The sequence below is a fragment of the Candidozyma haemuli genome, assembly GCF_002926055.2.
Source record: "Candidozyma haemuli strain B11899 chromosome Unknown G_2014730914, whole genome shotgun sequence".
Lineage (NCBI taxonomy): Eukaryota > Fungi > Ascomycota > Pichiomycetes > Serinales > Metschnikowiaceae > Candidozyma > Candidozyma haemuli.
Window position 1 is genome coordinate 598,483 of NW_020289905.1, and position 26,288 is coordinate 624,770.

At 44.2% G+C, this 26,288-nt stretch overlaps 11 protein-coding genes across 11 annotated transcripts; 6 read left to right on the forward strand and 5 right to left on the reverse strand. All coding sequences in view use genetic code 12, as the record gives it.

The window, feature by feature from the left end:
- Window positions 1-244: 244 nt before the first annotated feature.
- On the forward strand, window positions 245-835 carry CAP4 (Cap4p; the record flags this gene model as incomplete). The annotated part of the gene is made up of 1 exon (XM_025487995.1): window positions 245-835. The coding sequence occupies one exon, from the start codon at window positions 245-247 to the stop codon at window positions 833-835; it is 591 nt and encodes a 196-aa protein (XP_025341803.1).
- A 3,308-nt stretch (window positions 836-4,143) lies between these two features.
- Window positions 4,144-5,202, forward strand: CXQ85_004374 (mitochondrial 54S ribosomal protein mL38; the record flags this gene model as incomplete). Its single annotated transcript, XM_025487996.1, has 1 exon — window positions 4,144-5,202. The coding sequence occupies one exon, from the start codon at window positions 4,144-4,146 to the stop codon at window positions 5,200-5,202; it is 1,059 nt and encodes a 352-aa protein (XP_025341804.1).
- A 620-nt stretch (window positions 5,203-5,822) lies between these two features.
- CXQ85_004375 (uncharacterized protein) lies at window positions 5,823-8,942 on the forward strand (the record flags this gene model as incomplete). Its single annotated transcript, XM_025487997.1, has 1 exon — window positions 5,823-8,942. One exon carries the CDS (start codon window positions 5,823-5,825, stop codon window positions 8,940-8,942), a length of 3,120 nt encoding a protein of 1,039 aa, XP_025341805.1.
- A 30-nt stretch (window positions 8,943-8,972) lies between these two features.
- Window positions 8,973-10,100, reverse strand: PTC7 (type 2C protein phosphatase; the record flags this gene model as incomplete). The annotated part of the gene is made up of 1 exon (XM_025487998.1): window positions 8,973-10,100. The coding sequence occupies one exon, from the start codon at window positions 10,098-10,100 to the stop codon at window positions 8,973-8,975; it is 1,128 nt and encodes a 375-aa protein (XP_025341806.1).
- Window positions 10,101-10,495: 395 nt separating this feature from the next.
- CXQ85_004377 (uncharacterized protein) lies at window positions 10,496-11,356 on the reverse strand (the record flags this gene model as incomplete). Its single annotated transcript, XM_025487999.1, has 1 exon — window positions 10,496-11,356. One exon carries the CDS (start codon window positions 11,354-11,356, stop codon window positions 10,496-10,498), a length of 861 nt encoding a protein of 286 aa, XP_025341807.1.
- A 577-nt stretch (window positions 11,357-11,933) lies between these two features.
- CXQ85_004378 (F1F0 ATP synthase subunit e) lies at window positions 11,934-14,415 on the forward strand (the record flags this gene model as incomplete). The annotated part of the gene is made up of 2 exons (XM_025488000.1): window positions 11,934-12,205; window positions 13,365-14,415. The coding sequence occupies 2 exons, from the start codon at window positions 11,934-11,936 to the stop codon at window positions 14,413-14,415; spliced, it is 1,323 nt and encodes a 440-aa protein (XP_025341808.1).
- A 740-nt stretch (window positions 14,416-15,155) lies between these two features.
- HGT14 (Hgt14p) lies at window positions 15,156-16,972 on the forward strand (the record flags this gene model as incomplete). The annotated part of the gene is made up of 2 exons (XM_025488001.1): window positions 15,156-16,630; window positions 16,681-16,972. The coding sequence occupies 2 exons, from the start codon at window positions 15,156-15,158 to the stop codon at window positions 16,970-16,972; spliced, it is 1,767 nt and encodes a 588-aa protein (XP_025341809.1).
- A 42-nt stretch (window positions 16,973-17,014) lies between these two features.
- On the reverse strand, window positions 17,015-18,082 carry CXQ85_004380 (FAD-dependent oxidoreductase; the record flags this gene model as incomplete). The annotated part of the gene is made up of 2 exons (XM_025488002.1): window positions 17,015-18,011; window positions 18,060-18,082. The coding sequence occupies 2 exons, from the start codon at window positions 18,080-18,082 to the stop codon at window positions 17,015-17,017; spliced, it is 1,020 nt and encodes a 339-aa protein (XP_025341810.1).
- A 130-nt stretch (window positions 18,083-18,212) lies between these two features.
- On the reverse strand, window positions 18,213-22,322 carry CDC45 (DNA replication initiation factor; the record flags this gene model as incomplete). Its single annotated transcript, XM_025488003.1, has 2 exons — window positions 18,213-20,174; window positions 20,613-22,322. The coding sequence occupies 2 exons, from the start codon at window positions 22,320-22,322 to the stop codon at window positions 18,213-18,215; spliced, it is 3,672 nt and encodes a 1,223-aa protein (XP_025341811.1).
- Window positions 22,323-23,920: 1,598 nt separating this feature from the next.
- CXQ85_004382 (uncharacterized protein) lies at window positions 23,921-24,307 on the reverse strand (the record flags this gene model as incomplete). The annotated part of the gene is made up of 1 exon (XM_025488004.1): window positions 23,921-24,307. The coding sequence occupies one exon, from the start codon at window positions 24,305-24,307 to the stop codon at window positions 23,921-23,923; it is 387 nt and encodes a 128-aa protein (XP_025341812.1).
- Window positions 24,308-24,674: 367 nt separating this feature from the next.
- CXQ85_004383 (uncharacterized protein) lies at window positions 24,675-25,825 on the forward strand (the record flags this gene model as incomplete). The annotated part of the gene is made up of 2 exons (XM_025488005.1): window positions 24,675-24,752; window positions 24,797-25,825. The coding sequence occupies 2 exons, from the start codon at window positions 24,675-24,677 to the stop codon at window positions 25,823-25,825; spliced, it is 1,107 nt and encodes a 368-aa protein (XP_025341813.1).
- Window positions 25,826-26,288: the final 463 nt, after the last annotated feature.

A 26,288-nucleotide genomic window follows, 5' to 3' on the forward strand; every position in this document is an offset into this window, starting at 1 on the left:
TGTCAGGACCCACAATTTTCCCTTTTGTCATATGTCAAGTTTCACTACTTGTTCCAGCCTCGCGATGACGCCATGTACTGGCGCTAAACTGAGCTGCTTTAACCACTATGGTTGTTGCTGGAGGAATAGTGCGTATACTTTTTTGGAAGGGTCGTGCGGGGCTCATTTCCTTAAGTAGGATTTGTCAGAAAAGTCTCGGTCTTACATAACATTCTGCGTTTTTGCAACCACTTCTTCGCTACCCATGAATCCCCCCTACTGGAAAGATTCTGAGGATATTGAGTCGTCCTTCCGACCACCTACAGGTGACCACTCCTTCCGCACGTCCGAAAATGACTTTGTTGTGTCCCATGTTCCTCAGCCCCCTAGGAACTCCTCGGAGCCTTCTTCTGATCAGCATCCACAACCTCCATTGCCTTCTCCGCTGACACATATTTCTACGTCTCCTTCACAACATACTGCTTCTACGGATGTCCGTTCTACTGTTTCCGTGAGTGCATTGACGCCAGGATTGAATCCTCCACGACTTGTGGAGAGGAACCATTTGGAGAGCTCCCCCGAAGGATCCAGCGTGGATGAATCGATTGCTGGAACTCGGAAGAAGGTTTCGGGCACGAAACGTGCAGTTCAGAATAGAAACGCCCAAAGGGCTTTCCGTCAGAGAAAGGAGAAGTATATGAAAGAGTTGGAGGCTAGAGTGGCCGAGATGCTGCTGTTGCATAAGAAGATCGACGACTTGCAACGTGAAAACAGAGAGCTACGGGACTATACTATGGCACTTCAGAGCGAGCTCTTAAAGCTAACTCACAACATGAACAATGAGCACAAGGGATGATTTTCTGGGTTGATCCTGGAAGAAGTCTCTGGGAACGTTCCAAGATGCCCTATGGCTGTGTTGGGCATGATATGTCTTAACGGGACGTTTGAAGTTTTTGCTGTTTGCAACAGAATGTTGGCTGATTTTGTTTTGAGTTCGGATATGAAGAAAGGCGATACTTCATAATGCTCACTAATGGGACCGTTTGCTTCGCCAGAAACAAACTTCAAAATTTGACAGCACTGAAAAGGGAGTACAAGCTTCCTTGTTGCCAACCTCCGTGGAGAGTAATGAACTGACTTGCCGCAAATGTGCTGTCAAAATGCTTCTCTTTCTATCATTCCTAGTGCATGGTGTTCGACTACCCCAAGATGCCATTTTGTAGATAGTTAGATCCTGCGCGGGAGCTTAGTATAGATAGAATGTAATGATCACGATATGAATAGGAAAGTGATGTAGAAAGAAAAAGAAAGACAAGCGAAAGCCTCTATAAGTCAGTTATGGCACCATATGGTGTTCCAGAGGGGGATACCGAGCAGAATAGCCTTGGAAAACTTAGAGCTCGCATAGCGCCAAAATTGATGTGTGATAATTATCCGGATCTTTTCAGTGCTGTGGGAATCCATTATTTTCTTGCAGGTGAACAGTTGAACTCAAGCCCTATCCTTTGCTTAGAACCAATAAGCAGCCAAGCAAATACTTTTACTGATATGTTGAAATATCCAAACAGTTGTAAACGGCGTTACAGCTCGTGAAGTCCCAGTATTTTGATGTCCTTTGGACTCTCAACAACCTTATGGGAGCACACACCATAACCCATAAAGAAATATCCCTAAAGAGATGCCTTTAACCTTCCTCCACAATACTCCCATGCCAATCCAGACCTCAGTGACATTTAAGTAGTCCATCTCTTCCTGTTAGCAACAACTCGATTTACGGCGTTGCAACTCACCGAACAGACCCAAAACCGCCGTATACATTGCTTTCTTTCCATCACAAAGCCTAAAACTCATCATTCAACCAGTCCTGACCCTTCAAGAACAGCAACTTCGTTATCTTCCCCTCATACTCGATAACAATTGGCTACTCTTCCCAAGGCCATTTCTCTAAGCGGCGGCCCAGAAATTCGCCGTTTTGTGCCATCAGCTTATCCCGAGTCTTCCATAAACAAAGCCATTCTATCCATCCACCCGTCCATCTATAAAGCAAGAAAAACCAGTATGAACCACATTTTCCACCCATCCACCCCAGTCTTCTCTTCCCACTGGCACGGCACTATACATGTTTGCAGCCACCCAGTGCGAGTCTGGCAAAGTGCCCCAGAATTCCGTGGCTCCCAGTGTTCTCTGGCTCCAGATGCCGCACCGAACGCCGCACTGATAAGCACTCTGAAGCCGCTAAAAGCGAGGCAACGCGAGCCTGTGGCAGTGAAATACGGCAAATCGAGCCTGTTTCACCTGGAGAAGAGGGAAGGATAAAGAGACACAGGTAATTGTTGCCTTACTTTCCTCCAGTAGCCCCATAAGTGTACTACCCGTGGGCTATTACTGGATGTCGGATTGGGTTCGCAGCGCCAATATGGATTATTGAGTCAGGTAAGGCACTTGGCTGCAAACGGCAGCACTGCGAGCCATAGTTGGAGGGGGTTGGACTTCCATAGAAAGAACACTCAGAGAGGTGAACAATGGTTGGGAAAATATTCTGTGGTTTATCTGGGGATCCATGTGTTCTTTTTCGTCTTTCTCTATCCATCCCAGCTTCTCTCCGTTGCATGGCGTTCTTCCAATCTTCTCTGGTGCCGTTGGGCCTCCGCGCGCCCGGTGCCGGGCCCTGTGCGGCGGTAGCTTCACTATTTCTACCGCTAGATAAAAGGACGCCAGGCCCCGGTTTCTTTCTCACCATGGACGAGAACCCAGTTGTGCCGGGGCTATTTCCCGCAATCGACTCGAGCCTGTGGGCGTACCTGTGGCAGCTCGAGGGCCCTAAGATAGCGCATTTACAGGTTGAGGAGTGCAAATGAGAGCTGGTTGCAAATGGCCTGCCAGAAGAGCGTGAGCAGCAAAGGGTACATGATATTGATACGGCTGTAAACGGAAAAGATTAGTATTTGGCTTTGGCTTGTTTTGCATGGTTTTTACACTCTAAGCTTTGGTGGTTGGTGCTTTTCGTATGGTTGTTGCGCTGGAAGGTGTGGAACCTGCTCGCCGGTACCGGCCTGAGTCGCACTGGGTGCAAAGACTCTGGAGCCTGAGGCAAGAGCTATTAAGAAGTTAGTTACTTTGGTTGAAATTTAGAGGAATCCCACTGGATGGTGTTCCTTCATTTTTTTGCTGAAATTAAACAGTCCTGCTGGACGGAATATCAGGATATTATTTATAGTTGAGGACACTTTCGTCTTCATGTTACAGGCTTTGGCCTAGAGCTGGCCCTGGTGGTTAGCCAAATGTATTAAAATGAGATTAGATTGAGTTTTGGTCAGTTTCGGGTTTTCTTTTCGCTGATGTGATCTTAGTAGCATGTAGAGTTATCGTGAGTAGACGTCTTTTAGAAATGTTCGAGGGTTACGCCTGCCGAGGGCCAGTGCCATTTAGGTGAAGAAGAGAGTATCATTTACAATGTAAAACTTTCCTAGATGCTTTCGGTTTCAAGAATGTGGTACTCTTGGGGTATGTAAGTTGTGGGACGTTCTTATCCACTAAAGACATTGAAGGCTCTACGAGAGACATGTGTGCAATACAATTCAGTGGAATCTTCACACAAATATTGAAAGGATGGATTTTAAATGGGATAGCAAGTTAACAGCCTACTTATTTCGATGGAGAAGTGTTCTTCGTGCTGGTGAAGAGGGCCAACTCAATGAAGAGTGGAGCACATACTGGACGATTAGCTGAAGATTTTTCAGTACTGAGATATAGGGAAGAGCCGGATAACTTTCTTGTTTTTTTTTTTGTTCTCTTCCCTTGATATACATTTACATATATTTTTTAAAACTATTTGTCTTAATTCTCTGGCAGATTTAACACTTCTACTCACTCTTAGCCCAGTTGATGTCTGGCTGCGAAAGAGGTTCGAAAGGCCTATCAAACATTCCCAGAACAATAAATTAAATAATCAGAATTTCAACTCATTTCTGCAAAATTCGTACCCCTATGACCTTAAAGAGATATGTTTTTTTTCTCACAAGACATTTCATAGACTTGTCCCAATATCACCGTTTCTTCAATCCTTCGCGCGTAATTTTCAGCACCTGCAACCGAAATTTTCAGGACTCACATCCAACTCTTCATCACCAAAGACAACCGAATTACTACCATAGTTGCCCTAAGATGAGCCTCAGATTCACGCGTGGATTTGCTTCTAAAGCTAGAACGTGGGGTGTTTGGAGCGAGTTTCAAAGCAGGTCTTCCTCTTTGAAGATCCCCAACGAGAAGATCAGAAGTGATCTCTTCAACGGTATCTCACCAGAAGAAGGCCCCAACTCATACAATGTCCCAACACACAGAAAGACCTACCACTCTCCTTTGCTCATCGATCCAACTTTCCAGCAAGCATACGACATTTTGGAGAATGAGGCAGAGAGCATACACAAGGAGGCCAAGGCCAATGAGAGCGAAGACCTCTTGGTTAAAGCTGAACTCAAGAACCCAGAAGTGCTCCACAACTTCAACACCGGCAAGGCTGACCTTTCTTTGCCAGTTTACAGACACCTCGCTGAGGAAAAGTGGAAGAGTCATGATCTTATGGTCACCATGCAAAGATTGGAGTCGCTACATGTCATCCCAGACACTTTGCCAACCTTGGACCCTAAAGTTGATGTGAAGGTTAGATTCGGTCACAACACTCGTTCCGAGTTCATTGGAGACATTGAGCCGGGTACCATCTTGCCAGCCTTTGCTGTTTCTATCCCACCAACTATCGAAGTCCAGGAATTCAACTCCTCGGACTATGACTTGGGTCTTTACACAGCTGTGCTTGTCAATCCAGACACTCCAGACTTGGAAAAGAACTCTTTCAAAACTACCCTCAACTACGGCTTGCACAACGTTCCTTTGACCTACACCGACAACAAGATTCTGCCAGCTAAGCTCATGTCCAACCCTGAATTCATTTTCCAGCAATACACTCCTCTCTTACCTGAGAAGAACGCTCAGACACAAAGAGCCTGTTTGTGGGTTTTCAGACAATCTAAGGAGCTCAAGGATTTGAGCTTCGACGCTGAAAACTTCAACATCAGAGAATTCGCTGAATCCAACGGTCTCACTGCTGTGGGTGCTCACGTGTGGAGACAGGCATTCGACAGATCTGTCAACGAGACTAGAACCAAGTACGGTCTTCCACTGGGCCGTGTGTTCAAGAGAGTGAGAGGCACCAAGCCACTCGTGTAAATAGCATGTCTGTAAAATTCAGGCTACTCCAATGTACAAAGAACCAAAGCATTCGATAGGTAGGCCATATGACCAAAATTTAACGCTTGTAAGAAAAGTTCAAATCTTCTACGAACTTTCTGACTGTAGCCTCCCAATTTGTGCTGGTGAACAATTCTTCTCATCAGTTCTTCTCAGATTGATGATTTCCCAAAAGCTTTCTTTCTTTGTTGCTTTTTTAATTCTTGATATGGAAAATGAACAAAATTGAAAATTTTCAATCCTTAACTTTCTTCATATTTCGAAAGTTTTGATAAACTACGATAATTGATGGATTTGGAAAATGACGTAGTTTTCGCAATTATCTCTTCCATCTTGCCATACTTTGCAAACTGCTGACATTCAGATGACCACAGTAAATCAGAAACAACTTCAACAATATTCATACATCTTCTCAAACAATTTTTGAGCTTACAAATTATTTCCAAACAATTCCCTAAATATTTTTTGTTCTAAATCTCAGCACAATCCACTGGACACTGGCACTGCTCCACCATCACCAAGAATTTCCTGCGCGCACTATGTAACCGAAACTCAACTACTACTTCATCAAACTATCTTCAAGTGGTGCTGCATCTTTCATGTCCAATGACATCCCTAGACGCCTAGAGCTTTGTGAGCTTAATGAACGGGCGTGGACAGGAGAGCTGGTGTACAAGCTTGCTGCAAAGCAGGACCTGAGTTTGAAGAAGAATACTGGTTTTGTTAAGAAACTCCGAACTGCTTTCAATGCTGAGCAATATAAGCATATTCTCAAAGATGTGGAAACTTTGAGTCTAGAAAAATACCTGGCCGAAGTTGTTAACCCTCTGTTTGAGGGCACATTGAAGGTGACCAAGAATGATGACATCCTCCCGGCAGCTGAGATCATCTCTGCCCTCCATCAGCGACTCAATCTTCAATTTACGCCTTTCTACTTATCTCAAGTAATTAATGCTTTGGTAGCTAAAGATCTGCCCGATTTGATGCCCAGACAGCGTCTGTTGTTGAAGGTGGTAACTGAATTCTATTTGACTGGGGTCGCCCCGTCCCTTATAAGTTGCGAGAAAGATCTGCTTCTGCCCGTGGCTGCCAAACTACTTTTGAAGCATCCAAGTGACCCCATTTTGATACCATTACTTAAGGATATTCTTTCTTACCAGTTCCAAAAGGCATATGCTTTGCCCATAGTGATTTCATGGTTGAAGAGATATGCCTTCATCCTTCAGGATGAGAGTGCCAATACTCCCCTTATCCCGGAAAAAGACTTGTTTGTCATCAAGCAAATATTCAATATGTACTTCGACAAGGTAACCGATCTTCTCCAGAGCTCACACAAGCAGAAAGTGAAGCTAGAGCATAGCAACAAAAAAGCCATGATCCGTACTGGTAAAGTCCTTGAGGAAAGACAAGTGGAGCTCGAAGATATCAGTAAGGTATTGGATACTCTCAATTCTGGATGTCCTACATTAGCCGAATTGCTACAAAGAGAAATGCCTTCGCTCGATTTGACTGCCGATGCCGCTGCCAACGAATCAGATGTTTTTGTCAAAACCAACTCAGATGAAGACGCTGCTGGATGGTGGGAAGACAAGCGTGAGAAGAATTTCTACTTGAAGGTGCCTCTGTATCAGGAAGTTGTTGCACTGGAAGCCCCAAAATTAAAAAAGAAGGAATACGCAAAATTATCGGAGGGAGAAATGGTGGTTCACTTCTTAGAAAAGCTTGAAAGTGCTGTTTCGGAGGAGGAGATTGATAAATTGACAGCCGAGCTCCACACTTTTCTTCCGTCCAATAAAGCTACACACAACCGAATTCTACGGTTCTTTCTCGAGGTGAAGAAGATTGATAACGTCAACCTATTTGCGAGGTTTTTAAAAATTAATCAAGAATTCTTCCCAGACCTCATTACTGAGTTAATCGAGACTCTAGACAAAGGCTTCAGGTCGCTGATGTACAGAGATGTCATTAACTTTAAGAACTTGTCCTTTTTCATCGAGCTCGTGAAATTCAAGCTTATTCCAACACATGTTGTATTTCACAAGATACGAAGGCTCACCTTGAGCATTGAAGGTACCAATAATGCGGACATACTACTGATTTTCTATGAACGTTGTGGTAAATTCCTTCTTCTTGAGCCAGAGTATCAGGAAACTACTCGAGAAATGCTTGCGCTTCTTAATAAGCAATCTAAGTCATCGAGGCTTACAGTGAATGAAAAGTTGGCTTTGCGAAATATGTTCTTGATTGTTAACTCTTTCACTGCCACCAAAACCAAAGTCAAACCTACAGTGGTGGAGTTGACACCAATTGAAGATTTTGTTACTCATATGGTGAAGCGTGTCTTTTGGAAGAACAAGTCGCCTCTACCAGTTGAGGTACTTTCAAAGATTAATTTCCGAGGATGTGAAGAAGCTCGCAACACTTTTGTCGCATTATACCTGAGACCCGAGGACCTTGGCCTAGATAAGCTTGATCAGTACGCAAAGGTTTTGAAGAGGCTAGGTCCGCAGAGTATCCTTCCTCCCTTGGTGATTGACGCACTCACAGAGAAGGTTATCAGAGGATTGGAGCTCAATGACTACAGACAAAACCTAGCAAGGGTGGCTCAAATGAGATTCTTCGCATCTCTCTTCACTGCAAACGTCATAAGTTTCCGCTGTATCATTGATCTACTATACAAAGTTGTCACATTAGGACATCCCAACAATCTTCCCCTCCCCGGGTCAAGGCTTGAACTTGATCCAAATGATAATTACTTCAGGGTTAGCTTATGTTGCGCACTATTGACGAACACAAGCTTTTCTAAGGTCGATAAGGCACGTCTTCTTGTGGGCGGTACAAAATCTATGGAAGGGTTTCTCACCTTCTTTCAATATTATATTCTGACCAAGAAACAGCCACTTCCTCAAGAAATCCATTTTGCCGTGCAAAATGTATATTCCAAGATGTACATCCAGCCAGCTTTGGACAATCCTATGCTTGCACTTTCATTGCTTCAAAAGTTTAATGCAGAGCAAAAGAATGCACCAAAACAAGATAAGCCGGTTCTTATTGAGAATGACAACGACGTGGAAGAAGATTCGACGGATGAAGAGGATTCGGATGCTGGCACAGATGATGATGATCTTGCTCTAGATGATGATATGAACTCACAAGAGGGAGATAACACCGAGATGAATGATAGCATGATCGATGACGCTGGTGATGGAGATGACGACGAGGACGACGAGGACGACGAGGATGACGACGACGAGGAGTCTGATCAGACCGATCATGACGAAGAAAACGAGGAAGATGAAGACGAAGTGAGTGTCCACGATGAAAGTGTGAACGCCTTGAACGAAGAAGATGAGGATCCTACGCTGTGGAACAGTTCTAGGGAGCGTGAAGATAAAAGATTTGCTGATGCTATCGATGCTGGTATTCGTGATGCATTACAAGAATCGCTCCATATCTCGCAGGCACGTCCAAGGGGGAATTTTAAGATGCCTGCTCCCTCAACTTTGATTAATGCCCAGGGCGACAATACTGGCCAAGCGTCGGAAACAGCTTCTCCAAATGGAAATGTAAAATTCAGCTTCCTCTCGAGGAAAAACAACGTGAAAGAGATGCACTTGCCATCAGATAATAACTTTGTTAACCGAGTTGTCAGAGAACAAGCAGCACAAAAGGCGAACAGAGATAAAATTATCCGCTTAATAAATAACATGGACCAATGAGATATCTTCTTGTTGAGTCTAACTATCTACTTAAAGCACTTCAACCATAACGACTGTCACGTCATCTTCCTTTCCACCCAAATACTTTTGTCCCGTAAGCCTAGACAACTCCTGAGCGAAAGCGCTAGGGAAGTCTTGATCTTTAGAAACCTTCACCACTTCCTTCACCAAACTAGTGGCAGCTTCCGGCAAAGGAGTGTTCTTTTCCTTTTTATCTTTCAAGAAAACTTCAATATCTTGAGGGACGACATTGTCAGTAACACCATCCGTAGCAAATAGAACAACGTCACCCTTTTGAAGCTGCCATTCGTACTCGTCACTCTGTTTAGGTGTATCCGTAATATAGTTCTTTCCTTGACGAGCAGCAGCCTGTAAAATGCTCTGTGGGATTTTTGCTAATTGATAAGGAGTGTTGAAGTTGTGGGTTTGGAACTGGGTTTCCTCCACAAGCTTACTGTTTCTGAAAACACCGCACCACGAGTCACCCAAGTTTGCGACCTTAAGTCTTCTGTCAGGAGAGAAAATACCAAGGCATGCCGTAGTTCCTCCAATCTCGACTTTTGGAGAAGCAAGAACTTCGTCGAATGCATTGCAAAGAAGTGTCTTGGGCGTAATAGTATGCTCACCGACGCCAGACTCAAAGATGGTCTTCATGCTATGGCATAGTTCCCTGGAAATTGCAGAGGAGTCATAACCGGCTTCAGCCCAGCCACCAACCCCATCAGCAACACCTAAGGCAAAGTAGCCATCCGTAGACTGCTGGGATACGAAGAGATTGTCTTCACCAGAGGGCAGGGTTTCCGCGGCCGAGAGCTTCTTGTTCCTCGTGAAGACATTAGATTTCGTTCTATTTTTTGGCTGGAAAGCCACAGCAACATTGAAATTGACAATTCTATCTATCGAAGATTTGTCATAGTTATAGGATGCAGAGGCCGACGAGGCAGCTCCAGTCGAGGAGGATGAATTAGCTCCGTCAGAGGAAGCGCCAGATTCATTAGAGCTCCAATGCTTATCAGACGAGTGTTTTGGATTAGACGCAGCATTATCAGAAGAGCTGGAAAATGGAGAAAACGAAATGTATCTTTTAAGCACCGCAGAATGGACACCTTCAACAGTGGAACCAACAAGGGCCCTTTTGGTAAGTGCCGATAAGAGCATGGGAATTATGAAACAGAAAAGCAAATAAAATCCACGCATGCACACTCAAAGTCGGCAAAGTCAATTAAGCAGCTAAAAAAGTTCAGTCGCTCACGTTGGCCAGAGATGCTGACGATATAGGTTTGGGAAGGGTAGGTGCTGTGGAGTTAGTTTCGGTGCGAGAACGTGCGAATAGAGAGGAATGGGGAGGAGGTGGTGATGAAGCTACAAAACCGAGTTTGGCCAAAACCGGTAAAATGAAAATCGAACTAAACATTGTTGAAAAGAGTGTGTTTGTCTAATTTCTAAGACTAGGTGATGTTGGGTGGTGAGTGGATGCAACCAGGCTGATTTTGCAGCCAATCTCTATGCACTGACAGCCCCGGCTGCCGGATCATGGGTCTTGGAGATGTCCACTATTTCTTCGTTTTGGTCGCCTGCTGCTTCAACACCTTCTTTTTAACATCATCACTGAAAGTGACACCATCAAGATCTTCTATGGTTTTGAGAATTACATCAAATGGTATTGGGCTTACTTTGCGTGGCTTGTCACCTGCCTTTTTTTCATTATACCATTCAGGTGGACAGCCTTCCAAGGCACGCTGCTGGACGTTTCTGAGGTACTCCCTTTGTTCCTCCAGTAGCTCACGAGGTTTGCGTGTGCCCAGCTCATGCGATGGATCACCATTTGGCTGATTTGAATCTTGGGAGCCTGACTCCGTGTTGGAAGGCGTATTTTCATGACGAACTCCTCTGTAGCTTGGTACAAACTCTTCAGTTACTCTCTTAGGGTGCTTCCATGTCGCGTGTGACATATCGATATTGTTTTCAATGGCTCTTGCGTGCTGTTCTTCAAGTAAACGGATCATCCGCTGACGTTCTCTTTCAAGGGAACAACGACGTCTAGCACCTGACAAATCTTGTGGAAGAGGTGGCAAATTACTCGTTTGAGTGGATCTTGGCCTCTCTTGTGCATCAAAGCTTCTATCCTCTGGGGGCGACGAGGTCTTAGAGCGCTCACCACTAGACTCTCCATGTGTCTTGAGTTTACTAGTCAATCCTTTAAATCCGAAGGGGTCTTTTCTTTTGAGTATAGTGAAGCCTTGCAAAACCCAAGATTGAGACTGATTTGGGGCTTTTGGTCTTGAGCTTCCTGCCACGTCCTGTTGTAATGACTTTTTATCTCCGGAATGCTTTGGAGCATTGGAATCTCTTCCAGTATCCAGGGTTGTATTTGCAAATACTGGCTTGTCACCGCTAGGAATGTTTGATGTCATGTTGCTGCTAAAGAAAAAGATTGAGCGAACTTGCTGAATTGAACCATTATTTAAATAGCGTAGTGGCGAAGTAGATAAATGGTTGCAAAATCCTCTAAGGCAAGCCCAAAGGCATTTCGCAGCCATGAGCCAAAATAGGAAATATCAAGATTATCTAGCACCTGCCAACAATCACATTTGAGAGACGTGATATTTCGCTAAGCCTTCGAAGAGTTAGCCAAACATTGTGGAAAAGCTGGACTTATTTCTTTCAATACAAATTGGCTGCTACTGACGAAACCACGGCACACGATCACGTGATCGAATTCATTTGGATATACTCATATCCATCTCTTCAGTTAGTTAAAGAGCGAAAATAACTCGTAACAATCCCAACATCCCTTCATGTTTTCACTCGTTTATTCTCAACAGGTCAAGTTTGATGCTGTCCAAGGTAGTTGTGCCATGTTGAGGTGTACGGGTTTCACACTCTGACGTCCAATCAAATTGAATTGAGAAAACAAGACCGAGCGAAAAAAAATAACTGAAGGTCCAACTACTCCAGATCACACAACACCAACTGGTACTAATATTCACAATGTCTACCTTCAACGTGTTAAGATATTCCGCTCTCGGTGCTGGTCTCGTTTACGGAGCCGTTCACAGATACAACTTGGAGTCTGCCGTGAAGGAGCAGCACAAGGCTGAGGAATGGAAGAAGCAGGAGAAATTGATAAAGAAGGCCAAGGCTGAATACGCTAGATTGCACGCTCCAAAGGAGCAGCCATCCACTGGTGCTTCTTTGTCGTTGAAGACATTGGAGGACCCAAATGTCGACTTTGGCAAGGTCTTTGAGTCCTTGATTCAAAAGTTGGAGTAAATGGCGTCGTTCTGGAATGATATATATTGAAGTCTGACAATGTCAAAAACACATTTGAAGACGTGAGGTACGGATAGAAGGATGAGGTCAAACATTGTGATTGAAGAAGACGTTTTTCCTCGAACATGTACTATGCTCGCATCATGGCATTGCCCAGCGCGTGCCCAATAAAAGTATACAAAGAGTGCAATTATGTAGCTGAAGCTTCGAGGAGCTTTCAGAAGCCCGAGAATTTTTGTTTTGCTGAATATCGTGGTCTTGTAGCTTGAATTATTCATACGATGTCACGTGAGTGTGGAGCCATATTGTATCGAGGCGTATAGATAAGCGGTCCCCATCACAGTGTCCTACATTCCATACATGCTTGGAAGTGACAACTAATTATGACGCCAGTGTCTTCCACAGATACTGAATCAATAAATGGTACTGCACCAGGAACGGGTGATACAGATTCGCCAGACCAATCAGAGAAACTAATATGTCCCATATGCGACGAAGACATGATATCGCTAGTGCAACTCAACAGACACATCGACGATGCACATACTGGAAACAATAACGAGACAAAATCAAGCCACAAGGCTCCACTGAAGAAAACGCTACGATTAGATCTATTCGATGATAGTAACGGGTTCGGCCTTAGCGATACAAACGGTGAGGTCGTAGAAGGCAGCCAAGACCAAGGGCAGACCCACAAGATCACAAGGTCCCACTGGAAACAACCCATACCTGGCAAGGCTAACTATTGCTCTCAAAAATCATGCAAAAAGCTTTTGAATGTCCGGACGGGTATCGTTAATTGCCGCAAGTGTGGCAAGCTTTTTGCAACGACCACACGAGATATAAAGTTAAACTTAGCGATCCACCAGCAAAAGGTAAACTACCTCAGTATGATTCATTTGGTTATTTTGCACGTTGTTGCGAGACTTGCTATTTCGAAAAGCCCCTGGTGAAGTTGGGTACTCAAGTCAACAGCAATGATTTAACAGAACAATTCACGAAAATAAGGGAGTCTCGAGTGGAAGAAAAGAGATCGAAACAAGACATCCTTCAAAAACGCTTCATAAGGCTCACAAGTCTATTAGGTGAAGATTATCTATGGCATACTGAGCACCGGAGTTCAGTTTTCCTGGTCTTCAACTCCCCGAGGCCTCCCTACACTAAGGAAGAGTACCAAGAAAGAGAGAAAGAAATTGTTGGGTACGAGAACTGGCAGGTGGATGACGACGTCACACATTGTCCATTATGCTTCGTCAAGTTCAATATGCTCATCAGAAAGCATCATTGCAGGCTCTGTGGCACAATCGTGAGCGATATAGCCATCAACTCAAACGACCCTTCCTCTATGTGTTCATTACAAGTTCCTGCCGGTATATTCTTAGAACTTTTGCCAAATCTCAATTACCCTCCGCATATTAGCAACAACTGGGATGCTTTGGTTCTGATAAACCCGGCTTCAACGAGACACGCAGAATTATTTTCCTTCAGATGTTGCAGAGAGTGCAAGAATACACTCCTTCCCAAACATAATAGAGATGATACAGACGAGACAAGTGCTCTCTTTGCAACATACAATGAGCTTTTGATGCTCAAAGCGCATATATCGACAGCAATGCCACGATACGAGTCATTGGTGTCAAGTAACTTAGACCGCCAGAACGAACAAATCAACAGGCTTCGAGCGAAGCTAATGAAGCATTTAAAGGATTTCGAAACTGCAATTGCCAACTTAAAGCAAAAGCTGTTTCGTCTTGATCCTAACACGAAAAAGCATGTCCCGTTGATGCACCCCACCCTCGTCACCAACATCTATAAGCTGACAATCGTCTTTTTACAAGACTCCCTACTTCATTTCAAGAAGATAAATGATGAGTTCCAGGAAATGGAGAAATCACGATTGACAGGTCAACTTGGGCAGCTCGATACTTCCTCGGCCGACGAACAGTCTGCTTTATCTCCCGAAGCAGCATCGCCAAGTCCAGCGCCCCCAAAACCAAGGCTTACTAAGAAACAAATACGAGAACTTAGGGAAGAGCTAATGGTTGTGAGCGAACAGCAATACTTGGTAAACCAACAAATTGCCGAGGCTAAGAAGCGGAGACGTTTCGATGAGATTCTGGCACTTTCAGAGAATGTTAGCGAATTAGAGAAGCGCAAGAGTGAACTAGAAAACGAATTGGGGGAGTTTGGCTTTGAATAAGCAGCAACTATGCAGCAACCCCATGGGGTAAGTATATTTGCGAGATGTCAGACATTGGGGTATGGTGGAGGTACCCCCACGATACTGTTGCCTCCTCCACGTCTTTATTGTGAGACCCCAAAATAGGTGGGTATCTCCCCCATTTTTGGTGGGGTTTTTTGGAGCATACTGCATTAATTTGTCCCCCACGCCTGGTGGAGGCCTCACTTTGTCCAATGAATGATCGTCTCAAAGCCCAAATCAATCCCTGAAGCTAGCGAATTTGGTCTCCCCCATGTGGGGGTACGTCTGTGAAATCACCTTCAGGCAAATTGTGGACCATTTCATCGCGACACCCGTCTTATCAGGATTTTGCAGTCACGACGATCATGAGATTTTTATACCCCTAAAGATTTCAAAGAACTAATCACAAAGCCTTTTCATAATTTCCCTGGCTTGAATCTGAATATCCGGTAGCTGGAATATTCTGTAGTGAATTTTCAAGTTCACAAGCGTCTTGGCTATGTTACACAAATTTACGGATAACACAGGTGTCGGACTATCTCGAGCGTGCACGAGGGCCTGTATAAGAAAAAGTGCATTAGATCTTCGGCTTGGGCTCTTCTCTCCACCTTTTGAACTCTGTCGCAACCTCTGGAGAGCGTTTGTTTCTTTCTATAAAAGGTCTGGAGGATCCCTAACCCTATCGTTGTCTGGAATATTTTCGATCCTCCAACAACTTTCAAAACTTACAATATTCTATGGGACAGGTCAAGCTGCTTACCGAATCAGAAACTACCAACACCGATGCTGAGATCTATAAGCTGGAGGATAACTCTATACTGAGTTACGGCACCAAGCAAGGTTCCCCTGCGAAGCCCGATGCAAAGCGCCTGACGTGGGAGGAAGTGAAGGACATCATCTTGTTGAAGAAACTATTTGAGAAATACGAAGAACGGCCAACACCGCTGGCGGTTTATAACTGGCGTATCTACGGTACTGCTCTCATAGCGTCGGCAGCGGCTATTATCATCGGCTACGATGGTGGCTTTATTGGTGGAACTGTTGCTTTAGACTCTTTTAGACTGGAGTTCGGTCTCGACACCATGACGACCGCCCACGCTGATAAGATAGTATCTGATGTTATTTCAGTTTTCCACGCTGGCTGCTTCTTTGGTGCGCTTATTTCCTACCCTTTTTCCTACTATTGGGGAAGGCGTATTTCGCTTATCATCGCGGCTGTCACGATCACCGTTGGTTCCGCTATCATGCTAGCTGCCTCTTCAAAAAATGGCTTAGCTCCGATATACGTGGGAAGAGTGCTTGCAGGTCTTGCTGTTGGGTTCTCAACGAACTTGACCCCCGTATATCTTTCCGAAATCAGTCCTCCGGCCATCAGAGGCAGAATCATTGCCTTGTATGAGATTGGTTGGCGTGTTGGAGACTTGGTAGGTTTCTGGATCAACTATGGTATTGATTCCCATATAGCACCCAGCAAAAAACAATGGTTCATTCCTTTTGCTGTACAGCTTATTCCTAGCGGTATGTTTCTTGCGGGAAGCATCATCATGAAGGAGAGTCCTAGATGGCTCTTCTCCGTGAACAGGCACGACGAAGCTACGAATAACCTTACATGGTTCAGAAATCTCAAGGAGAACGACGAGTATATCATTTATGAAGTGAACCAAGTGAAAGAGTCCATTGAGTACCAACGCAATAACGTGGGTCTTGGACTCACTGACCCTTTCAAGCAAGTTTTCCTCAACAAAGATCGGAAAATTCTTTACCGTCTTTCCCTCACATGTGGCTTGTTTATATTCCAGAACTTCTTAGGTATCCAGTCCATCAACTATTATTCGCCCAGAATCTTCGCAAGTTTGGGCGTGGAAGGAACTAACGCTACGCTTTTCTCAACGGGTATGTTTGGAGTGGTGAAATTCGTTTGCACGTTCATTTATATCCTTTTCATCGTGGACTCTTTCGGAAGAAGAAAAGCATTCATGTGCTCCTCGGTGGTTTGTTCCATCTGCTTCTGGTATATTGGTGCTTACCTTAAAGTGAATGACCCGACACAACCTGGCGTGGATGCTGGCCCTGGTGGCACAGCAGCTATAGTGATGATGTACGTCTGGATTGCTTCTTTCATTCTCGCTTGGTCGGGTGGTCCATTTGTCATTGGCAGTGAGGTATTTGACCAAAACATTCGTTCGTTTGTTCAAGCAATTAACGCTGCCGTGTCTTGGGTTCCGATTTTATTATGAGCCGGTTCACATCGGATATGATAAGAACCATGGACTATGGTATCTACTTCTTTTTTGCAGCTTTGGCAGTCTTGGCTGTTCCTTTTGTGTTTTTCTGTATTCCAGAAACAAAAGGCATTGCTTTGGAAGACATGGATAGATTGTTCAACAAGGACATCCCTCCACGTCTTGCTCACTCAATTGTCCTTAACCAGGCAAGGAAAGGTGCGGCCGAAGTGATGAAAGAGCATCATGGCTTGTTTAAAACTGACACGGCAAAGCGAATGGAGAATCAGCATGTTGAAGACCTCTTGGCCTTCAACGGTAAACAAGTATAAATATGAACCGATTTAAAAGATCGACACTATTAGTACATACGACTATACATTACGAAACACAAGATCGATATCTGGATAAAATAATTCAACGCATGCATGTGCCATTCCAAGTCCATTGATGAAACCCAGGCCACCAGCACCGTAGTTATGAAACACAGTGCCCCTAGACGTGCTTTCCTTTTCTATCCTCGCTCCACCTTCTCTTGAGGGACGGGCTCCTGCTATAACTCGCAATATCTCTAAGTCTTTACGTGTCTTGTCTTTGAGCAAATCTGGTAATAATTCTGTCGTTCGGTTGATTATATCTTCTGTTTCATTGCTGAAAGTATGAGGTGTAGAGACATTTGGCTGGTAGAACCCTCCCAAGATTACTTCATGTGTGTTAGAGAATGGCCTTGGAATGATGTAGGTAGAACTCGTTTCACGCCATGCCGTGACGACAGACTTGACCGATGGATCACGAACAACAACAACTTGTCCTCTGGTAGGAAAGACAGTCTTATCAGCACAGAGGTTGGCAGCCCCTAACCCAGAGCAATTAAAGACGGCGACTGTATCCTCACCGAATGCCTCGTCCAAAGACTTCAATTGCTTCGTCACAGTTTTCACACCCAACTCTTTGAATCTCGAGAGTAGGTTGAACGTGAGTAACGGCGGATTAAAGACGATCCCTGTGAACGTAACTTGTGACTGGCAGCCCGCTACGGAGGAATCCGATATTTCAAGATCAGGAATAAACTTGATGATGTCTGCTATGTCTGCATTATCAAGATGTTCCGAAAAGTGTTCTTTAGTAGTAACCTTCTCAATTCCAGTAGCATCACCTCCGATAAACTTTCGAAGTAAGTCGAAACTTTCGTAGGTGTAGCGGCAATATGACACAGTATCCACAAAAGGGGTAAAGTAAGCACCAGCGTAAGGTGAAGCGTACTTGATCGATTGATCTCCTGGGAAAAACTCCGCGATGATAAGGATGGTAGCGGGATCAACACCTCGCTCGATAAGCTCGAATGTAGTGTACAAGCCAATGATACCAGCGCTTATGTTAGCAATTGACTATGGCTGCAAATGTTCAAGCCATACGTACCCAATGACAACGTGCTGAGTCATGAAGAAAGGAGTTGATTGTATCAAGGGTTCCTGGCTTGCTCTATGATATGCGCTCCACACGTCTCGATGCACGACATGCTAACACAACACGGTAAGACCAAGACACCTCAAGGTATAAGGTGGGAACTGCTCAAATTAAGCCACTCAACGTGAGCTTTTCAAGGAATGGCAGGAGATCATCCTTGCGGATTTCTATAATGGAAGACTCGAAGCTATTGATTCTCACTTTCGCGTCGGACGATGCTGCGACCCTTTGGAATGCAACACTGAATGTATTAAGACGAGTCATGAAGGTGGAATCATGCTGATGGGGCTTTTCTTTATTTTGCTGGGCAATCTTGGCCTTTGCAGTGTTGTCTAGGCCCCTTGGATATTTGGGTGCAAGACCAATAACAAGGTATGTATCTGAGGCAGGATCCAAACTTGCAAGTACGAGGGGCTTCAATGCGTTTGAAAGAGACTTATCGTTCTTCGACGCGAGGTTAAGAAATTCGAGCTCATTGATGTTTTCTAGAAGCCAGTTTCCCAATTTTGTAAGGATAAGAGGGTTGCTGAACATGTTCAAGTCTGGAATGGAACCGTCATTTAAAACACAAAGACGATAAAGACGTAAGTTTTTCATGAGTTTTCTTTCCAAGACAGACATTCCCGTCCTGAATATTATCTGTTGATTCTCTTTCGCTTTCTCGAGTCCCCTTATTAGGAGATCATAGCCTTTAAGCTTCTTGACACTGAGTGCTGCAGCAAGAGAATTGGTGTTAGAGGATACAACCCGAGATGCTGCGCTGTGATTGCTCATATTAAGAGCATCCCATGACGACCAAAAATTATTAACCCATAGTTTTTCCTTTCTTTCGATCTTTTCGTTGATATCATCGTCCTTATCATTATTATTATCACCCCCGGCGCCGTCATCGGTTTCAAGAAGCGCTGCGAGGGCTTCAACGCATTCCATTGCTGAAAGCTGCCCGGTATAGCCGAACGTCCTCACAAAGCCATCTCTGACTATTCCCTCGAGACCATAAAGCGGAAGATATTTGCTGAAGATGCTGGGCAAGCTCTTCTTGACAGAAATGTCCATATAGAGCCACTTTTGTTGTGCGACTGAAAGCGAAATTCCCATCTTTGCAAACAACTTATGAAGCTTTTTCTTTCCGTCTTCCGTCCAAAGATTGAGTTTTGAATTGACCAATGAAGAATAAAAGAACGAGTCGTAAAGTGTCCAATGACGCAACAAAAACAAATGGTAGTCATCTTCGACAGATAATGCTGTAGAGTCTGCTGAACGTTCAGTTCCAGCAGAAGGGCTTAAACGTCTAACCTCTTCTTGAAAGAGAGGTACTATGGCGTCGTATACCTCGGGGTGAAGTCTATCAAGAGATGATGCACCGATCATGGAAAGCCATAGGTTTTCGATACTCGTTTCACCAATTTTAGATAATATAGCGTACACTATAGCGGTGGTTCCGGTCAAAACTGCGGTTCCCTGGTTGTAATACGCTTCAATGACATTTTCACTTGCATTGAGCTCTTTTCTTCTCTGCTTTTTGATTTTTTTGGCTTCGACTTCTTCCCGACGACGTTTCCTGCTCTCCACTGATTCATCAGTAACAATGCCGTTGTCTTCGTTGTCATCAGCATCCTCTTCACTGACATCCTCTATAATCTCGTTGACATCAGATTCTTCGTCACTTGAGTCGCCAGATTCATCGCTTGATTCATGATCAGAGGCATCAATCAATACCTTGAAGCTCTCTAATTCTTTAGTTAGGTTCTTGTCGATGTAACCATCGTCGAAACACACTACCATATGTGACCCGAAGACATTGTCAAGGTTCCACGGCCTATTTCCGTCCAAGACATAGATTCGTCTGCTGAACGAAGGACCTGGATCTTTTTCATCGAGGTCATGCAAGTTCTCCAACGGTGTAGGTTGGAATTCAGTGACAAACTCGTTAGGATCTATCTCAAAGAAGGACTCGATGTCAATCATAGCACCACATCCGACAAGGATAACATTCGAGACTTCCGGATCTAGTTTTTGGTAATGAGCCTTCAAGTCAGCGTAGCCAGCCACAGGAATTAACTGGTACTGTATTAAGTTCTTCTTGAATACTAGACTTAGAATCTTAGCCGTACATATGCTGTCTATGCTTAGGCAAGACACAAACAAGATGAGTTTGCATGTGGAATGGGATGCTGACGTTCGTTTAATATCAGAAAACACCTTCGCATATTGCGAGTGATTAATGTACATTTGGTGGTGTCTTCTGTGTGTTTTTCAAGGTCAAATATCGGTGGTTGATGGACTCGAAAGTAGTAGGATCACGGTCACGTGATTCCACAACAAATCGAGAGAAGAAAAAATCTAAGACAATCGCGTCGCGTTTAGCAAGAGCAATGGAATACAGCAAATGTTAGCGTCGTACATCGTTATATTTTGTTTTCGTAAATCCCTAAATAATAGTTTTTTTGTGCTAAGATTGTCTTAAACGTAGGAGAAGCTACCAAGACTACGGCGAGCCCGCACATTAATGTCCCAGGTGACGATGCCTCCATCTTCGCAGCCAATGTACAATTGGTTTTCGAGCCAGTCCAAGCCAGACAATTCCATCTCTCCATGGATATGGTTGACTGATTGTTGATATGAATCGTGGCAAGAGTAACGTTGTTGTGGAGGAGACGCATCGACCATTTCGGTGTCATGGGACAGGCCCTGGCCTGCCTCCAAGTCCAAACGTTGCCTCACATCATGAGGATCAACTGAGATCAGGTTATGATGACCTGACTGACTCTCTCCCTGGTTAGACACACAGTCCTGATTGATTGAAACCGGTGTCGAATTCCACTGTGGATGATTAAGTTCTGGAGGAGCAAGATTGCCATCATCCTCGTTGCAGACGGGCATAGGCTGCGGCTGATAGACATAGTCTTTGAACAATTTGGGGTTTTCCTCAGCGAGGTAGTTATAATCATACACCAATGGTGCTGAGAAGTGAGACTGCGACTCATCAAAGATATCGAATCTCTTATGCTTATCCACGTTCTTATCGTTCATATCGTCATCATCAGCACCAGCGAAGCTGTGCTTTCTTTGTGAGTTCATGAGCTTATCACGCACACTTAGTCTCTCGTGTTTATGGCGACCATACTGGTCCAATGCAAAGGGGAAAACGAGCACCTGTTGATTGTCTTGATCAAGATCACGAAGATCCACAAGGTGCACCCTACCGACATGTTCGGAAATTACAAGTAAATCCTGAATGGCGGTGTGCAAGAACTTGCAGCACCTAAAAGCACCAGATTGATGACCTGGCCTTGTTGATTTCACCTCAAAAAGCGGTTCTTCTGTAGCCTTTCTCAAGTCGTAGAGCAAGCAAGCACCTTCTTGAAATGCTACTGCTAATGTGTTCTCGTTATTATGGTATGAAATACCAAATCCAGAGTCGTATGCTGTTCTGATAACCTCAATTTGAGGCTTGGGAGATTTTGGATCAAGCAAGAAGATCGAGCTTGAGTCACCTGTGGCAGTCAATAACCTACCATCAGGCAGCTGATGAACGTTGTTAAGGGAGGTGTTGTTTTCACACACCAACTTCCGGTCGGCAGTAATCCTGTTGTTCGCAATATCCAAAATGTACATGTTGGAGTCGTTGTTGCACACATAGGATGTGAAATGCGAGTCACCGCCAGGGTAGTCGGGGTATACTGTTACAGCGTTATTGATCATTTCACCCAACTTATAGGTAAGGTCACCATCAGTATACGGTGAATAGAAGGAGAACAACCCCTTGGGCAGTCTGTGTGAGGATCCTGGGATGGACTTTGTCAAGTCAGGAATATCCATGGAGAAGACTTTCGACAGAGAGGTTACCACACCACCAGTGACTATATGACCACCCGGGCTATGATTAAAACATCTGGGGAAGTACGGTAGACTCACATAATCATGGGACTTGAGGGTTTCTTCGTACAAGGGGAAGACCAGCAATGCTCTGATCGAGTCGTCTAGCGTATGGTAGATATTGCCAGTATAAGCATCCACCTGCACCAAGTCTCTGAGCTGCCAGTGGTTGACAGAGGAACGGATATTCGAAATGTAGGTCGGTTTCGGCTGGAGATATTTGAGGGCATTGTAGTAGTTCTGGAAACACTTGTAGTTGGATGAAACAGACCTGCGGCGGTCCTGGCCGATAGACCTCCTTCTGTCGTAAACACTTTCTGATATCGAGATAGTCATGCTGTGTTGTCTGAAGAAGAGTGGTAGGAAGGAAGCAATGCGCCGATTTGGCAAAAGTAGTTTTTGTTACTAACTATGGGGGTAATTCTCGCGTTATATATATGACCTGAGGAGTGGAGGTGAGGGAGGCAGAAAAAGGAAGGTGAGCAGCAGGACAAGAATGCAGGGGAGCCTTGGCTGCAAAGTAAACTGGGGTCCGGAAAAAAGCCAAAAGGCTCATGCATAGGTCGAAAAGCAGAAGTTAAACTTCTGGTGTTGGGATGTCACGTATAAAACGACTCTTTTTTTTCGTTTCCTTTGAGTTTATTCGGTGATATGATAAACCTAGAACTGGCCACTAGCACTGCGGCGTCAGAGTATGGCTGCAGCATATAGTGCGACCACGGAAGCGCTGTCAAATGTCGCAATACTATGGGGGGAAGAGATGTCAGTGAGAGGTGCTTTTGTGGCTTTCCGTGATGGAATAGCCACATTCTAAACAAGTCGTCTACAGCGATGGCACCCTAATATTGAACAAGACGACAGATATCACAACGGTGCCGCTTTCTGACGAAATGTCGCGCGACATTAACTTTAAGCAAATGGGCTTTTCGCTGTGGAGAATCTCGGTAATCGACTCTTCTGTTATAGCCGTCCTGCAGACACCCCAGCTTGTCCATGCCACTGCTGATGAGATTTATCACTATTGAGCTTTGGTCATGCGACTATGACGATAACGCTATAGAATATCCGGGGAAGCTAAAAATCACAATACAAGTCACTCTCTAAGATACTTTATGGTGTTACGTTGTTTTGGGGAAAGGAAGAGGGAAGACACAAAAAGACTAAAAAAAAAAAAAAAAAAAAAAAAGAAAGGAAAAAGAAAACAAGACCCTGTACTTCGTCCTTTACATTTTGCTCCTCTTTCTTTTTCTTTCCTCTTCTTCCACTGTTATGCAGTCTATTACATAGTTATACTTACACCTGACGTCACCAGCTGGGCTGTCAAAAACCTTTCGACTCCGACGAAGCCCGAGTTAATTTCAAGTGAAAAATTGGTAGGAAAGAAAAAAAAAAGCCCCAGGTGTGTAGTGGAACGGAAAATGCTGCATCGCAGAACTCAGTGTGTTGGAAAAAGAAACGACATTCTCGCCTTGACAGGGTCCAATTCATGTACGTAACCAGTCCAATAGTTCTTTCAATGCACAGTAGCTCTCGAGCAATCATAGACAAACCTTCAGTGCAGATGACAGGGCTTTGTCAGTAGTCAAAACAGCACCATTCCTCTATTGTGGTCGGAGCAAAAGTACTTTACACCGTCGAGTAAGAGGATAGAAACAAAGTAGTTCACCATTAACAATGCAAAAGACAGCTTTGGATTTCCTTTAAAACCTCATTTGTCAATCTAAGGCCCTTCTCCTCGGCTTTCTGTCTTATGGGACCCAGTGGCTCCTTGAAAGATCAGTACGCTTCTCATAATCGAAATCAGTTTGTCTTCTTCGATACCTAGTCTCCCTCCGCTTAATCGACGAAGAAAAGAGAAGGACACTTCAGGCAATGAATATGCCGCCAAATTTTGTTCTACGCGTCTCTTGCAATTACCTTTTCCCATTCCCTACTTACAACTTGCCTTCCCAGGCCCTCTTCACCCAACCGCAGTCTCTGATGTCATTACTCTTAGCGTCCACTTTAAAATTCTTTTCGGGGTCGTCATACTTCCCTCCAAAGTCACCAGCAGGCTTGGAGATGCAAATGTAATTACCATTGGGTAAAGGACACCTCATCTGGCTCGAGGGAAATGGACACGGACACTTCTTCGGACTGGCAACACACTCCAACGTATCTGGGCACAAGTATTTGTCGCATTGGCTGTCTAAAACTTTTTGTTCGAACGAAGGCTGTTCACCTTCGCCATGGTGGAACTGGTTTTGGATGAAATCAAAGATGCTAGCGGAGACCAAGTTCGCGAGAACAAACACTAGGAGAGACTTGAAAAGTGGTTGCATTATTGACTTTCTGCTTCTTTTCTCTTGTTGTTCCTTGTCAGAAGCTTTATTTGGCGAAGCTGGTATACGTAATCGACAGGTTGAAGAAATTGGGCATGTAGTACGAACCCATAATGCAGGATTGGGTGCAAAATGGCACTGGTCCAGAAAGTTGGGCTCTACCAATATGCTCCAGATAATATGATGACCTACAATATATGTTTTTTTGTTATTTCCTTGTCTTCTATAGTTGCCAGAAACTATGCTTTCCCTTTTGCTTGTTGATAACTTAGACCTGCCCGTTATGGATCTTCTGCGCCCACTGAGTGGGATCAAAAAGGACCCCATTTTAATTCGAAAGAAAAGATACCTTGCTTATAGCTATTAAATGGAAATGTTTACAGATAACTCTTCTGAAGATGGAGAAAGTGTTGATATTTCTATAGAATCCGACTGCGACGAGTTCGTCTTCACGCAGATTGAACCGGAGGACACATCAAAACCCAAGAGACTGATGATTCAGAGTTATTATGCTGGGGTAAAGATACTGACTACGATGATACTTCCAAAGCTAAGAGGCCAAACACTTGTATTGATGACTCGGATATCAGCCTGATATGTTCCACTTTTCGCTCATACCGCCGCATAAGAAAATATGAGGTGAATCTCCATGACTTCAACTTGGGTAAGGAAGAGTTGAATGTTTCAGGTGAAAGCAATGCTGTAGCTTTCAATGATCCAGAAACCACTGAGTTTAGCAAAGACGATGCCCCGATCGACTTAGGCTCCAACAGTCAATCAAGCCCTTCGGAAAGTAGCCCTCCAATCCTTCGTGATAATACAAAGGGTTGCAAAATGTCAAGAAAGTCACCAAAGGAATTCTTCACGCTAATTGGTGCTTTGATGGAAGATTTGAATGCTGATTCAAAAATACCTCCATCTGAAGTGAAAAGCTTGTACCACATTGGTGCACATTACGTGGGTGCCATCGCTGAGGACGTACTGTCACTCTTGACTCTAGCATTTACCACTTGTAAGCAGTTCACAACAGAGCTAAGACGGCTTGCAGCATTAGCTACCCGAGCAATTCTGCTTCTCAACAATGAGGAGCAATCTGTCGAGGAATATGGACTTCAGGCATTTCATGAGCAAGTGAGACAGAGCTATATGGGCTGTGAAAAACTCTTGAGAGACATCCAGCTCCTCAAAGCTGACGTTGACGTTAAACGAACTTTTTGGCATAACAACACATCTGAAACAATTGACCTTGTGCATGAAGTTTGTCAAGTTGACACTCTGGTAGAACGGATTTACCAGCATTACTTATCAGGAGTTGACGAATTGGATTTTAAGGAGCCATGGTTACAGTTTCCCCAATATCGTTCTTATAATAACGCCATCAAATTTTTACTTTCTGAGGAGCCCCATTGTATGATGGATGGTTTGGAACTTGATATGGCGCAAGTGCTGGTTGATTTGAGGGAGTTGGAAGAAAGCGTTAAAGTTCTAATGGAAGGACATGAAGGAAAGCTTTATTGACAAAGATGATGTGTATGTTTATGAGTAACATAGCGGCCGACACGTGTGACTAAGAGTTGAGGAGCACGGTAATTGAAGTGAATGGCCAAAAGGGGAGGTGAGTCAGCTTGCGCATGTTAAACACAATTTTATTAGCCTTATTCTTACAATTCATTAGACGTTCCGAATAACAGAATCAATTAGGCCACTCAAAATTTTAAAAGTGCAAGGCCGTGACAATCGAATCAAAAAAGCACACTCAAAAGTCCGCTGCACAAATATCCATTTTACAAAATTATCAAAATTCAAGTTTATTGCAATAATTTATCTATTGAGCATGTTCAACGAGTAGCCATGTAGGCAGCTTTAGCTTCGTAAGAGTCTTGAGATCTTTCACTGTACCTTCTTGGCTTGCTGATTGAATCATCTGATTTATCTCTCTTTTTGAACAAGCTATATATTCTGCTCGAGGCCGAGTGTAGGC